Source organism: Curcuma longa, chromosome 1 (genome assembly GCF_044706935.1).
Source record: "Curcuma longa cultivar G26 ecotype Majalengka, Jawa Barat chromosome 1, ITB_CL_G26_1.1, whole genome shotgun sequence".
NCBI lineage: Eukaryota > Viridiplantae > Streptophyta > Magnoliopsida > Zingiberales > Zingiberaceae > Curcuma > Curcuma longa.
Window position 1 is genome coordinate 10,388,613 of NC_133861.1, and position 16,823 is coordinate 10,405,435.

A 16,823-nucleotide genomic window follows, 5' to 3' on the forward strand; every position below is an offset into this window, starting at 1 on the left:
TTTAAAATTTAGGATTTAAGATTGTTAAAATTTAATTTTTAATTTTCACATAAAAGAAATAAAAATTTAAAAAATATAATTTTAACAGTAGATACTCATAGATTGCCCATATAGACTCTCTATATTGCACATTTATCAAACTTGTGAATACTAGTATTTTCTTTTTTAAAAATTATTTTTCTTTTATTTTAAGATTTAGAATTTAGAGTTTAAGATTTAGAATATAGTATTTAGACTCAAATAAGTAAATTAGAAAAAACAAATTTAATATTAGATGTTAATGTTCATATATGAATGTACAATATACCAATTAATCCTGATATGCATGTAGCATCCGTGACAGAAGATTCTGGATACTCGAAAGAGTTCCGAATATTCGGAATAGGAGCAGTATTATTTTATAATTAATATATATATTTTTTATTTTTTATAATTACAGTTAAGCTACTTAGGATTTTACTTTTAGAATTTAGAAGTTCAATTATACACTTATAGTATTAAGTATAAAAAATTAAAATAAAAAAATTTTAATTGTTCATGGAGTATGCACGTGATAAAAAGTATAAGATAACAACCTTGCATATTCCATGAGCATCTTTTTTTTTTAGTTTAATATTATAATTCAACCTCTAAATTTTAAAGAAAAAATTTTAAATAACTTAATTACCTAAGTAAAAAAATAATAATATTACTGTTTCTATTGGGCGTTCCAAAAAATGATCCAAACTCTTCTGGTATTTATCCCGCGCACAAACATATCAGAGGTACATTCCATTTTTATTATATTTTCCATCATCTATCCTGTCCAACTATTATATATATATATTTATATATATAATAGTTGGACAGGATAGATGATGGAAAATATAATAAAAATGGAATGTACCTCTGAAATCACGCAACAAGCTAAGACTCGGATAATTGGGAGAGAATGTGCATGGGCAAACAAATAAGAAAATTATAGCAAGGTCACCGATGAATGATATAATACATATGATCACTATCAATAGCTTATCTAGCAAAAATATTTTTATAATTAACTTAACTAACAGTGACAGTCACCGATGATATATGGTGTCCAGATAGACAGGAATGTTGATCATGAAAAAGTCAAATGTCATTCGTCAAAAACATTCTAGAAAGCGAATTATGAGATTATTAAGGTGTTCAGGTTGCTATCGTGACATGCTTAATCACAATCAGCTATCCAAACACGCATGCAAATAGAGGGCTGTTTAAATTAACCTAAGTTGTAGGACAGTAATTATATATGTCTAATTATAATTAGTTTTAGATATTAATTTTGTAAATACTAGATATACAAATATAATATAAATATTATTAAATTCTAGAGCCGACATTTATGACTGAGATTCAATTTGTCAACTCTCCTAGACCATGTGATTTGTTCGCCTTTTAGTATGTGGCTAGATTGAGCCTACAAGGGTGTCAGTTTCATTTTCTTAAGGCAGAATTAAGACAAAATGAAATACAAGTTATTTCCATCTGAGCCCAGTCATGCAATAGAGTTTCAACTTGCGAGATGGAATTTGAGATGTGGATGCTGAATAGAGAAGTACATCATTAATCTACAGACTACCATTGAACACTAAAACCCCCTGTATGGTGCCTGAGACGAGACAGCTAGGCAGCATGCTTACGTTGACTTTGTTCTACGATGAAGTCATGATCTAACTACGAGACAACTACACCATAATAAATCATGATCTAACTTTGATCTACGATGAAGTCAACCACTGTGATGGGGATCTAGTCAATATCGCCAAATCAACGTCAGACGTATTCCACTAATTGTCGGCATCACACGTTTTATAATCCTGTTGCTTAGATAGAGACAGCAACCAGTTATAGTGGATAACGTCCACAAATTAATAGAAACGAGTAATTCAACAGCAAAAAATTATCATTGCTGATGCCAGAGGAACAGATTCAATAAGCTTGATGATAATGATTATGATCATGCTTAATGAACATAATCAATAGAAGTCAGTTTTTTTTTTTTCAAAACAGAAAAAACTGATGTCCTATTCATGTAGAAATCATCAACAAATTATTGCATGGAATCTACAAAACTACCTAAAAGCCAGTGATACTGGGTCCAAATCAAGACCAACATTTACAGAGCTTGTCATCTCTAAAGCTACTGGTTTAACTCAGAAAATTGTTATTCCTTGACAACGACAAGGATGCTTGTGCTCAAAAACAATACTCCTAGGGAGCAGAGGCATTAACTGTTCTTTGTCTTGGACACCTTCTAGTTGTCCTCCCCCATCCCATTATGCTACTCTTAGCATTCTCCAATTCTGTGTGGATAGGTTGTATTCGAGGGGGACTATTGCGCATTTCTGCAATTGCAACGCCAAAACTTCTCGCTTGTCTTCTCCCCCTTTGAGAACTTGACTTGTGTTTGCCCCTTTTTGTCTTTGTAGAACCAGTCAATCGCGACTTTGCTGCTTTTGTTATCCCTCCGAGCACTTGAAGATCCTCAGTCACTTCATGCCTTGACAATGATGTGAGTGCTGGAAGGACATCTTTCTTGAAATCTCTCCTTTGCCTTCTCTTCTTTGTCTGAGCCCTTCTAGACCTTGAAAGCATTGGGCGAGTAGACTTCTCATCATCCTTTGGCCTCTCGTGTTTGAAAGATTTGCAACAGTATTCATCTGCCTTGAGTTCATCCAGTTTCAATGTCATTGACTCGAAGAAATCCAATCCGTCATCACCAGAAGCTTCAAATGACTCCACGATACATGTGGCTACCTTTGCTAACAAATGCAAGGAATCACAAGTAGCTGGTGTGGAGGGAATACTTGTGATATTATCTAAATGATTATGTGCATCTATGGACATTGAAACAATTGCATCTGCAGCTGATTTGATGCAAACATCCAGGGAGGATATCTTCTCCGCTGACATAACTACTGCAGCAATTGGTTGATTCATATCGACATCCATATCATTGTCTTCCAGTTCATCAGCTGGTACTTCCAGATCAATTTGGCAAGTCAATTTGCCAACAGACGCAGCCATAGGAAGTGAAGATGGAATACCTTCAGTTGAAGCTTCACACAGTTTATTTGCAGTAACAGGTATTACCTCGCAATTCAAATTAATCTCTCTTTCTAAACCTTGACTGCAATTTCTAAATCCTTTTCCTTTTCCATAGTTGTTTGCAAGATCAGCATCCAGGCCTTTGATTTCTAATCCTCGAAATTCAGCATTGAAATGCACATCGGATCTAGTGTCATTTTCTTTTCTGTCAGCATGACCATTGCAAGATGACCATTCTCTAAGCCAAATAAATTTGTCGGGGGCTTCCTCATGCTTCCTAACTAAATTTTCTTGGTCTGCAAAACCATCCTGAGTTCCACACAGAATTGCCTGGTTCAAATTCAAACCCTTCAGAGACTCAAAATTTACGGACTTTGAGTCCTTGAAGGGTCTTTGGAGTTCATGGTTTTGGGAGTTTTCATATGGTGAACTACCATTACTGTCACTGAGATTTGGCTTTCCAAGGTTGCTCTGCAGATGTTGTATACTGGTCAAAGAAGTCAAGTTCATTTGAATGGCATGACGATGACCACTAGTGTGGGATAAGAATAAATTATCAAGTCCCCTCTGCGGTTGTGAATACCCATGGCATTGTACTTTGTTACATTCAGGAACGCTGCTTTGTTTAAACGCATTGTAGCTCTTGAAACAAGGTAATGCTTGAAGTGTGACTGGAGGTTGGTCAATAATCTGCATTGGCTTTGTGCAAGCTGGAGCTGGTGGATATGCTGCAGCAACATGATGCAGGGAAGACACGATCGATAACGGAGTGACCTGAGAAGCTTTAAATCTAGGATTATTCAAGTTAGTTGCTAGACCTGGATTAGCAGAATTTTCAAGGCAGATAGTTTTCTCTCGAAACCAAGTCCTTGTTTCATCTTGCTTGAGCAAGTAATTTTCTTCAGATTCATAAAATTTCAACTTTAGCTGCTCAGAGGAACTTGGGCATTCATTGGTAACGGTGCTACTTTGCCCTGTGAAAACCAAAAACAGTGAATTATGGCACCTTAAACTATCAGCAGCAGAAACAGTTGCTAAAAAAATTAATATGCACCAGTAAAAGGTTATAACTGGAACGACGATATATTCACGGTTATGGAGCAATGCAGCAACAAGGAAATCTTATGTGAAACAACATGCTCTTACAAACCAAACACTATGAAGTAATGCTTTTCAAGGAATTCAATTCCTATAGTGAAGTAATGCTTCAAAAGTTCACAAGTATCGGCCATTGTTCTTACCAGCACAATTGTTGAATGTTTGTTGTTCTTGTTTTATCCCAACTGTCTGTGCACCGAGGTTGTTTGCACCATCATTATTGGAGAGATCAATATGTGGAAACTTCGTTTTTGATTCTGATTCTGTCAATAGACAAGGATTTTCAAGTTCTTTGGAGAGTACATTTACACCATCCAATTTATATATATTTGAATTGACAGCCTCATTCTCCCAAGACTCCGTAATAGGCTCATTCAGATCAGCCAAACTATGAACTGACTGATCATCTGAATCCCAATTTGATTTTAGGCTACCTTTTCCGAATCCATGAATATCAATGCCGCCAAGAGTTAACTTGACACCGTTTTCAGCCTCGATGCCATGAACATTTTCTCTTTCAATTTTTTCAGTAACCTCCTTTTCTATGTAAACGTCAGCAGGGAGATGAAGATCCAAAATTCTTCTAGTAAATTTCTTGAGCTCAGTTTCCTCTGGTTTGTCGCTTTCAACACATTTCCCATGTTTACTTGGAGTCCTGTCTTTATTCAGAAAGTGTAAAGAGGCTTTGTTGTCCTCACTATCTTGTATAACATTTGGTTTAGTCATTAGAGGTTCATAAGATGCAAGCCATCCCTTTTCATCCAATTCAGAACGCAATCTAGATACAAGCATGCTCGAATTCGATGTCTGAGAATATCTGTTCATTTGTGTTTTCTTAAGCTCATGCATCAGCTGCTTCTGTATTCTATAAACGCGATGAAGTTCATAAACCTGGATTCCAGAATGAAATTTTAACTTATAGGAACTTGTGAAATCATTGTCTTTACCAAAAAGGTTAGGAAAAAAGTTGAACTTCTTTGATGAAATGGACAACTTCATTCGTCTAAATAGGGAAAAACATCAATGCTCATCGAATCTACTGTGTTCTAATTGTTGAACAAACCTGTTTCTGGAATATAGCTTCATGTTCGAGCATCGTTCTCTTCAACATGTCTTTGTCATATTCCAAACAGCTTCCAACTCCCCTCGGCTTGAAATCGTTGTACAGTTGTCTGCCGATAGATTTGTGTTCGCAAAACAGTGTCCAGCTGAAGTTTGCATCTTCATTTAGGTCCCCTGCCGGCTGAAACCCAGGAAGGTAACTTTTGCAGTGCACTTTTGTCCCCATTCCTATGGATTTCCAAGTTAAAAAAAATTTAATAACAATCAGAAGATAACACAAATAATTCTTTTGATCTCTATCAATTGTAGGAACAAATTGAGTGCAATTCCCATATTTTTAAGAGTTCTTAGGTTGAAGGTAGCATCAATTGTGGCATGAGAACTCTGACATTACTTTCTGTGTGATCATTCCTGTTTATCAAGCTAATTATTACTTAATGAACAAGAAAGAAATCAGCATTCTTGCCGGACCAGAATACTGTATTTTCAAAAGTTGGTAAATTACACAAGAAGCATCCTTCTTCTTTAAGCTCAATTCTCAAACTCTAGTTAGATTTTGGGGAAATATAGTATGCCAAGATCATGGAACAAGAAATAGACGACTGCAAACTTACCTTTCAAATCAAAAAAATCGTTCAAGTTCACATCACTCATCAAGGCAAGATCATAACAAGGCGAAGTCGAAGGAGCCACCTTTGTTTGTTCCACAATTAGGCACAATTATTGCTTCAGATTGCGAGGCCTGCAATTTTTTTGTTCATAAATTGAAATTCTCCATTCAGAAACTGTAGTGATTTGTCATATTAAACTAGTTGACAAGAAAATCACTGTTCATCGATGTTCTTGCAACGACAGAAAGGAAAAATAAACTGGAATTAATCTCTAATTTAACAAATGAAGCAGATCTGTGCAAAGAGACAAAGGGGTGTGTGATTCTAGCCACAATCTAAGTGCTTCAATTCCTGCATTGGGAAAACGTTCGACAAAACCAGAACAAAATCTCGGATGAAGAAATCGAACTCTCCGTCAAACGCCAGAAAATGCGAAAAATGCAAAATCTAAATTAACTTTTCAGCCACAAAACAAAGAGACAAACAAATCCCCATGGCCAAAAAGTGTTTCTTTTAGAAAGCAATTCAACGGGAAGTTTAGAAACAGGGAGCTGCAAACAACTAAAAGATGCAAATTTTACCTCTTTGAGCGAGTGATGATTCCAGAGGCAAAAGAGAGAGGAAAAAAATTACGCTGCTGTGGAAGAACATTGGAAGAAGAAAACGCCCCAGATCTTCATCTGGGCTTTGGAGGCACCTCTCTCGCAAAGATAGAGAGATAAGAGGAGGTGAAGGAGGAGGAGGAGAGGGAGAGGGGAAAGGTTGAGGCTTGGAAGGAGGACAAGGAGATCCCAGAGAAGAAAATCTCCACAAGGACAAATGACCTTCCAAGAACAGTGACAGGGAACTTGTCAACCTCTGGTCTCATTATTCTCTTTCTCTCTCATGCTTTCTCTTCTTCTTTTTTTTCCTTCTGAATTTTCTCACCTACAATATTTCTGTACTTAGGACTCTTTGAGTTTAGGATTCTCATCGGCTCTCCCTACCTTCCTTGTTTCCTGGTGCTGAAAAACAGTGAGAGAAGAACCAAAAAGAAAACAAGAAACATGCATCCATGGCTGCTCGTGTTCTTGTCATGGGCACTGAGAGAAGAGAGTAAAAAAAGACAACAACAACAGAACTCAAATCTAAAAGAACAGCCATCATCTTTATCTTCTCATTGCTTATTCCATTGCAAATACTCGCAATTCTCTTCTCATAGGCAGGAAGTAGATTTGGACAGATTGGAATCGAAGGGCCAACAAGCAAGCACCAACGCAAAAGCCACTGCAGGTTAAGATTATTACTAGATTGGGGACTGGATTGTCTCAACTGCCCTTCAAGCAGATATCTACGAACGGATCATTAAAATACGGGGAAATAATCTCTGACAAATCCAATGCTTTTAATGACAAGTTCAGGTTACTCAATCGAGGATCATTTTTTAAAAGAAGAAAAAGGGAGTTGTTAAGTGGGGACTTTCCGGTGAAATTCCTGAATGATAAAGTTTTTTTAAAAAAACAAATAACAATTTTGATTCCTAAACGTAGCTGTTCTCCATAAGAGCTTCTATTCTGATTGGGATTTGGGATTGACCAAAAGGCAAAAGGTAGGTTAAGTTGTTAGGATTGGAATCTGATGAATTAATTAAGCAAATAAATAATGTCTAGACTCCACAGCTCAGAGTCATGAAGAGCGCATGAACACCTTGAAGTCGAAGCTATGGTGAGGTCAGGGAAATCATCAAGGTGCATAAAGGAAGCAGCTCGTCAGCAGACATTGTGTCTCAAAGGGTGCCCAACATTTAACTTTGTAGGGGAAAAAAGATAAGGAGAGAGAGGCTTCGCTTTGTCAGTTAAATAAGTAATTAGCCAAATTTAACTAACGAGTAATTTTATATTACTGTTCATTGGTTGTTAAATATTTACACTGATCAGTCAATTAAATAAGAGTTAAAAACAAAATTAACCACGGGATTTATTTAAGAATTCCAAGCAAGTAATCGCATAAGGCAGTCTGAAAAGGCACCAACAGTTGGTTCAAAGTGTTTTCTCTGTCACTCTTGTTTATGAAAGCAACTACACTTTGAAAGACCATTCTTGTGTTGATGCTAAAGGTAGACTGGCTCCACTTTCCTCATAATTAGCTTACACTTCTAGATTGAGGTGAAATAGATGAAAATAAATTAAAAAATCACTTGTTGTTATATTTCTGCAAGGCCTTCTTTATTAACTCTACCGAATTTCATCATTGTCTTCGAATCATTCTCCTATTGCTTTCGGCAGCAAAGCCTACGGCAGTAGGAGCTGCCATGGCAGTAAATCTTTCAGATATGGAGAAGAGTAACTTTGAAATGAATAAAATAAAAAGAATTTGAGTTGAAATGATCTTCGTTTCTTTACATTTTCATATTCAAAGCCTGCAAGTTCTTTTCCTCAATTGATTATCGAATAGATTCGTGTACATAAAGAAGAAGAAAAAAAATCACTTTGCTCTCGAAGTTTTTGATGCAACGGCAATGAAAAACAAAAGAGACGTGTTGGAATTGATAAAACTCTTTACTATTGATAACGAAAAAGAGCCTATAAATAAGTTTTATATTAAAACATTTCAACTTAGCACTACACTACAACTCTTATATAATATAATCACCCAAGATACTTTCTCAGACACAAAATCAAGTAACTAAACATCTAAATACTCAGACAAATTAATGACTCGAACAAACTAAGACTCGGACAAATTACCAATGACCAGAACTTCCAATAAATATTATAAAATAAAATATTGAAATCTTAACACCCTCTCTTGAACTAAAATCTACAAAAATCAATTTAAAAGAAAACAACAGTAGCACGTGAACAAACACTAAGTAGATTATGCAATCTCACAAATGTAGCCAACTTGAGAGGCTTGGTCTGTATATTTGCAACTTAATATTCACTTCGATAATAAATCAATTTGATTGTTCTATCATTGCTAAGATCTCTTAAAAAATAATACTTCACATCGATATGTTTGCTTCTGCTGTATAACATAGGATTCTTAGAGAGTTTAATTGTTGAGTTGTTGTCACAAAAAATTATAGTAGCTTCAACTTGTTTGAACTAAAACTCTTCAAAAATTCTTCTCAATTAGATAGCTTGACAAGCACAAGCTATTGCAGCAATAAATTCAACTTCTGTAGTTGACAATGAGATAATTGGTTGCTTCTTATAGAAGATTATGATATGACCCCTGTGTCCAATATAAATACATAGCCTGAAGTGTTCTTTCTATCATCTTGATCTCCTACATAATTGCTGTCAGTAAACTTGAACAACTCAGCAATCAAACCCTCTAAGAACCTTATGCTACACGGCAGAAGCAAACATATCGATGTGGAGTATTATTTTTAATAAGATCTCAACAATGATGGAACAATCAAACTAGTTTATTATAGAAGTGAATATCAAGTTGCAGATATACATATCAAGTCTCTCAAGTTGGTTAAATTTGTAAGGTTGCGTGGTCTAGCTATTTGGAGTTTGTTAACGTGTTGTTGTTTTCTTTTAAATTGATTTCTACATATTTCAATTTAAGGGAGGGGGTTAAGATTTAAATATTTTATTTTATAATATTTATTGAAAGTTCTAATTATTAGTAGTTTGTCCGAGTCATTCGTTTGTCTGAGTCTTTAATTAAGTGTTTAGTTATTTGATTTCGTGCCTGAGAAAATGTCTTGGGTGATCCTATTATATAGGAGTTGTGGTTTAGTGCTAGCTAGGTTGAAATGTTCTAATGTAAAGTCTATTTATAGGCTCTTTTTCATTATCAATAGCTAGTAACAGTTTTATCATTTCACCACGTACGTCTCTTTTATTTTTCTTGAGGATCTCCACATGGCTTGATACCACTGATGCAACGATAAAGAAAAACAAAAGAGACGTGTTGGAATGATAAAACTCTTACTATTTATAACATAATTGACTACAAAATTATTAGTATTTTATCATATTTATATTTATTTATTTATATTTTTAATAAATAAGGTTTTATAATTTAGTTTTTTTTTTTTCTATCCTAGGAAAATTATCTAAAGAAACACTCAACGATTCTCTTTAAAAAAAGATCAAAATTATTTTAAAAAAAACATTATTTTTTCCTCTAATTTTGCTACTTCTTTTTCCTCGATTGATCTTTAATTATCTCTTGTTATTTCTGAACGATTGAAGCAAATCTTTCATTCTTTGGACAAATCTATTGCTATTATTTCCTATGATCACTTCATCTTCCATCCATTTTGCTGCCTCTCAATATAAATGTAGGGGAGCTGAATTAATTTTTAGAAATATTAAACAAAATCTTAAAATGATTTTATGAAATTATTTCTAGACGGTAAAAAAATTTAGAACATGACTTCATTTCTGAAAAAGATACACAATATTAAAATGATAATATATATTTACACCACACATATTTCAAATGATTATTTATGATTAAATATATTTTAAAATGATAGCTAAGTTAATTTAAATTATAATAAAAAGTGGTTCAATTTTTAAAAATACGATTCGATAAAAATTTAAAACTATTATTTAAAAATTAATTCCCACGCATTACATTCCAGAATTATCATTCGAGAAATTGAGAAAAAAATGGGCCTATAAGCCTACAAGAGGCCCATTAACGATAGTTTAAGAAAAATAAATTATGCTAAAATAACCCAACAACTTGCTTGCTATTAACTAACACTCTGACCAACTGAGCTAATAAATCAATTATTATTACTGTGAAATATATTATATATAATTATATAATATAATGTTAACCTAATGTTATTTTCCATAATTATAAAACGAATATGAATAAATAAAAGGTCGTCAACACTCATTTAAAAGCCAATAAATTATATATGACTTTTTTTTCCTGTACGAGCGGTTGATTTTGTTTATCTAGTGAGGAGAAAAAAAAGGCATATCAACTTTTTTTTTGAAAAAACCTTAGAATTTATCGACTTTATCTCACTTTTGTAGTTGCATTTTGTCCTCATACATACTAGCTCACTGTGCTTATACTTGATCGACAACCCTTAACCATCCCTTTAGTTTATTTTAAATATAATGAAAGAAATGCTAAAATGTAGATTTAAAACATAAATCCGAACTCAGCACAGCAGCACACGCAAACCAACATTGTTCTGAAAAACAAATGCATAAGAATAACAGTCAACTTAATTATTTAAACCAGACGTTACTACAATAATAACCTAAGGACCCAAGGAATATAATTACGTATGATGCTGGAACATTCAGGATCATCGTGCAGTCGCTGATAAGCACAATAAAGGGCTTCAGGGACAGCATGGACCTTAACTTCCTCTCATTCATGAATTGGAGTTGAACCTTTAGGGAAATCAGGCACTGGTTTGCTAAATCTCCGCCCTGGTTCTGCAGGAGCATTGCGCAACATCTCATAGTTCAAGGCCTCTCTGTTATGAACAGGATCAGGACCTTCAGGGGTCTCATGCAGAGGCTTAAAGTTAAACCTCTCTTCGTTGTTAATAGGATCAGGACCTTCAGGAGTCTCGTGCAGAGGCTTGAAGTTAAACCTCTCGTCGTTGTGAATAGGATTAGGACCTTCAGGAGTGTCTTGCAGAGGCTTGAAGTTAAACCTCTCGTCGTTGTGAATAGGTTTAGGATCAGGAGTATCTTGCAGAGGTCGATATCCTTCGGCTTCCATGCCCATGAAGCATGCTAAGAATATCAACGCTGCAAGGACTGATGCAAATACTGTGCATTGCTCTTCTAATTTCCTCCATTTTTTGGCTGAGATCTCAACGCAGAAAGCAATTGCACTGCACAGACCTATACTCAATCAACATATATAGAGAGAGAGATACTGAGTTAATTAGCAATTAATGAAATCGTATCTTATCAAATATTTTCGAATTTCAAATAATGATGGCAACAAATTTTTTCTATTTATAAATCCCTTGCAGATTATTTGTTCCAGGTTAAATGACTTTATAGAAATTTAGTAATTTACTTCCATGTTAATTTTTATGACTATACAAATTTAGATCAAGCCACCTTAATACATCATCACCAAATCTTCCATTCCTTTTTCTTTTTTTTTTGCCCTCTGTTTTCGGTTAATTAATTCACAAGTATTTTTTGCCCTCTGTTTACATCATCACCAAATATTTTTTTTCTCCTGAAATTAGTTATCACGAGCACAATTATAAAATTTTAAATCTTTTTTTATCATAGAGTACTTATATTCATATTTATCAATTTTTTATAATCTAATTATCCGTACTTCACCCAATTAATACTAAAAGTAGACGATCTTTTTCCAAATTCATCTATATGTAAATTCATAACATAATTTATATACACACTCAGAAATTAACTTTTAAAATATTTGTTCCATTTAAAATTCAAATCTTAATCCTTTTATTACTCCTCTCAGTATTTTACCATTGCATCATTTTGGTAAGGGTCGTCTTTTATTATTTTTGTAGGGATATCAACAAATCAAATCAGATCATCTAAATGATGTCAATGAGTCAAGCCAAATTAAATTTTACCATATTTAAATTTATTTATTTATTTATTGAACTTGTTCAAGATTATTTATTAAAGATCTTATCAAACTCAAGATGAACCTAAGCTTCTTCACGAACCTGATTCATGAATATTTTTATGAACATTATTCAAGATTTTAACTATCAATATTGTTATTGTATAATTTATATTAAAAGTTTATTTATTCACAAAATTTATAGTATTTCTTTATTTTTAACCTATTATGAATATTAGATTTGAAATATATATATAAAAAAGAGCTATAAAATATATATACTAGCTATTTTTGGTGATTAAAATTTATATAAATTAATAAAAAAATTCATGAATTGTTCATAAATATTATTTCTTCGAACGTTGAAGTACAGTCAATCTCTTGTAGGTTGCAATATGACCACTCTACTAGGTGGTTGCTCGATCCACTTAGAAAATCTTAAGTGTTAGCTTGTCATAATTTTTTCCCATCAAATAGAATATGTGTGCATGCTCTAGCTGAGATTAAAAATCTATCAATGACTCTATCATTGCATTGTGCCCCTAGAATTTTTTTTTTTACAATTGAACGAATATATATAAAAGTTTTATCACATGCAATATCAAATTTGTTATGAATGACTAATTTATTTACAAGTTACAACCCTATATTTTTGTTTGCAGCAACCATCTAGATTATAAACAATGCATATTAAGTAATTTGAACTATGAAAATTTAAAATTTTATTTAATATATTTAAGTATATTAAATATGCAAAGTATGCATAGTAATTGATTATCAATTAAGAGGAATATATCGTAGCTAATAGATTTTAAGCATCCGATGCCTCTCAATATAGTTTGGTAAAATGTAGGGGAACTGAAGTATCTTTTATAGAAATATTAAAGGATTTAATAAATTTTTTACTGCTTTTATTAAATTATTTATAGTTGTTAAAAAAATGTTATTTTAGTGCATGACAATTAAAGTGGTTCAATTTTTAAAAATATGATTAAATTAAAATTTAAAACTATTATTTAAAAAATAATTCCCATGCATTCATTACATAAGCTGGGACATAAAAGTCTACAAGCAGCCCATTAATAATTTTCTGAGAAAAATAAATTATTATTAAAATATGTTGGTCCATTCATGTTTCAAATCCACTACTGTGAAAAAATAAAAAAAATAAGAAAAATATTTAGGTAAAGTGAAAAAGGACTGATCGGGCCTGAGCAATGTCCGATCCTGTCGATCTATTTTGACACGTCTACACCCACTTCACCGAGTTCAGCTGTAGTAAAATCTCTTAATTTTATATTAAATTAATTAACAAAAACTTATCTTAATTAATCAGCTTGTTATGTACCAGCCTTATTTTTCTTTTATAAAATGATAAAGCGGTTCGATGGTCACGAGGAGTGTCACGTCACACGCCATCTCCTTCACCAGTCGTCTCCGCTTTCGCTCGCCAATATCAAATCAAGTCCTTTAATTCTAGTGGGTCCTGCTGTATCAACGGTCAGATCTAAACCAGAGGACATCGCCAAGAAGGAGAGAAAAGGAGAGGATTCGAAGGTAGCCACTGAAGCCCACCCATGGCTTCCTAGCGACGTCGCTCCCACGCTCTCTCTTCCTTGAATCCCCCGATCTACCCTCGCCGGTGCTTTTGTGAAGTCGTGGGAAGAGATATGGCCCTATCCGCCGTCAAATTAGGTTCCTCTTGCGCCACCCCTCGCATGATTCTGCCAAGCCATGCCACTGTATCGTCGATCCACCTCAAATCGTTGCCGAGAAGCATTTATGCGCGAGGAGTTGCCCCGCGGTATTGGCACCTGAACATTATTTGTAAGAAGGAAGGTTAGGTTCCTCCATTTGACTTTGTCTCGAACTTCTTCGAAGGGTATTTCCTTAGTTTCTTTTTGAGAGTGATTCGTTTCACTTGCGTCATGTCGGTTATTTCTTTAGTTTACATGTGTATCTGTAATTTGTTCCATGGGTCTTATTTATTTATTTATTATCTGGAATGCCCTAGGTTCTTTGAAGCAAGAAAAACTGTGAAAATTATCTTTTCGAGTTGGCGGTCGATCCCCTGGAAGCATCATTCTTCTTTTTCTCTGGATCACTTTGCAGATTTTTACTACGGAGGCTCTTTTTCTCTTTTTCGATCGTTAATGTTGACATGGCTAGGTTTGGGCGATTTCATTGCAGCTGGTACGTCACCTACATCCTCTATAAGTAAGGCTCCGTTGCAGAAAGATAATGGTAACTGCCTTGGTTTATCTTCTCAGGAATACAAGCGAGAAGTTCGTCTTGACGCAAGTGAACGGGAGTCCACTGTTAGCATCACTGTGTTTGGGGCCTCTGGTGACCTAGCCAAGAAGAAGATATTTCCAGCCCTGCTCGCACTTTATTATGAAGACTGCCTTCCAAAGGTCTGAATGTTGTTAAATTTTCTCTTAAAATTATATATTTTTGTCTAAGTCAAGTTATTGTATATGTTTGTGGTCTTTCAGCATTTTACTATATTCGGTTATGCACGAAGTAAAATGATTGATGCAGAATTAAGAACCATGGTTAGCAAGACACTTACATGCAATATTTTGAATTGAACTACAGGCTGGGAGGTTGTCAAACTGACTTTTTTATTTGTCAATTCCACCAAACATATTTATAGATGTTGTAAAATCTGCAAGCAAGTCGGCTTCTTCCAAGAATGGCTGGACCAGGGTGATAGTTGAAAAACCATTTGGGCGGGACAGTGAATCTTCTGCTGCTTTGACAAGAGGTCTGAAACAATACCTGGAGGAGGATCAGATTTTTAGGTAACACAAAAGTCTAATACTAAAATTCAGTAATGGATGGGAACATATCTCATTACTTTTATTCTTGAAACTCTCCAGAATTGTCCACTATTTGGGTAAGGAACTTGTTGAGAATCTATCTATCCTACGGTTCTCAAATCTTGTCTCTGAACCACTATGGTCTAGGGAATATATCCGGAATGTGCAGTTGATTTTCTCTGAAGACTTTGGTACAGAAGGACGTGGAGGGTAATGTTTTATCACATGCTTATTTGCTATACTTTCACGTGCCTATGAATTTGTGTCTTCTAATGCAGGTATTTTGATAACTATGGCATCATTAGAGATATCATGCAGAATCATCTGCTTCAGATTTTCACCTTGTTTGCGATGGAAACTCCTGTCAGCTTGGATGCAGAAGACATCAGGAATGAAAAGGTTGGTAACAGAAATAGGAGAATACTGTTTCTCTTTTTAAAGTCTGAATCTTGAAGCGACCTACTGCATGGAAGCGCATAATTACAAACTACGATGTTACTATTGTCTTCTGTTATTAGAACTCAACTTATCAATTTTCTAGTCGGCATCCATGTCTTAGATGGGTTTTGACTTCAAATTTCAGGTGAAAGTTCTCCGTTCTATGAAAGCATTGCAATTAGAAGATGTGGTGATCGGACAATATAAGAACCACACTAGGAATGGTATTTCATATCCTGCGTACACGGATGATAAAACTGTACCCAAAAACAGCCTTACTCCGACATTTGCTGCAGCTGCACTTTTCATAGATAATGCAAGATGGGATGGAGTCCCATTTCTCATGAAGGCTGGGAAAGCTTTGCATACAAAGCGGTAGAATTAGAAGCCCAGGAACTCATTTTATTCTCCTTTGCGTTATTCCTATGATCTTTCTTTCTAGAAAACAATCTAAAATTTCAAAATTTCCATTAACAGAGCTGAGATCAGAGTTCAATTTCGCCATGTCCCTGGTAATCTTTACAAGCGATGTTTTGGAACTGATATTGATCTTGCTACAAACGAGCTTATCATCAGGGTGCAGCCTGATGAGGCCATATACTTGAAGATCAACAACAAACTTCCTGGATTGGGTATGAAATTGGACAGAAGCAATCTCAATCTTCTTTATTCATCGAGGTATGATTATTTTTATTTCAGTGAAAATAACGCTGATAAGTTATAACCCTGCTCTCTCACGCCATATATTGTGTTTCCTTGGATACTCTAAGGAGATACCGGATGCTTATGAACGTCTACTACTTGATGCCATTGAGGGAGAACGACGACTGTTCATTCGCTCTGATGAATTGAACGCTGCTTGGGAATTGTTCACGCCACTGCTGAAAGAGCTGGAGGAGAAGAAGATTGCACCGGAGCTTTACCCTTACGGGAGCCGTGGACCTGTAGGAGCACACTACCTTGCAGCAAAATACAATGTCCGCTGGGGGTGATGTCAACACATCAGAGTAACACTTTCCCTGTCATTTTACAAGGTGAACACACCAATTCTTTTATAGAATTAACCACAATACTGCTTATCTCAGCATTGATCATCTCTAATTTTGACGACATTAAGTACTCTGTTATATCGGCTTTTGTAATTGTACTGACTTGAACACAAAGTTCCATTGCTACATCT

At 34.6% G+C, this 16,823-nt stretch overlaps 1 protein-coding gene and 1 pseudogene across 2 annotated transcripts; one reads left to right on the forward strand and one right to left on the reverse strand.

The window, feature by feature from the left end:
* Positions 1-2,052: 2,052 nt before the first annotated feature.
* LOC141841553 (uncharacterized) lies at positions 2,053-6,935 on the reverse strand. 2 transcript variants are annotated; one of them, XM_074729732.1, is made up of 6 exons: positions 6,422-6,935; positions 5,844-5,971; positions 5,231-5,457; positions 4,311-5,058; positions 3,888-4,043; positions 2,053-3,797 (listed from the first exon to the last, which is right to left on the reverse strand). In XM_074729732.1, exons 2-6 carry the CDS (start codon positions 5,881-5,883, stop codon positions 2,233-2,235), a joined length of 2,736 nt encoding a protein of 911 aa, XP_074585833.1. In that variant the 5' UTR covers positions 5,884-5,971; positions 6,422-6,935; the 3' UTR covers positions 2,053-2,232. The 2 variants fall into 2 exon arrangements, with proteins under 2 accessions (XP_074585833.1, XP_074585825.1); XM_074729724.1 differs by having other exon boundaries at positions 2,053-4,043.
* A 7,118-nt stretch (positions 6,936-14,053) lies between these two features.
* Positions 14,054-16,671, forward strand: LOC141823975 (glucose-6-phosphate 1-dehydrogenase 2, chloroplastic-like; annotated as a pseudogene).
* The last annotated feature ends 152 nt before the right edge of the window (positions 16,672-16,823 follow it).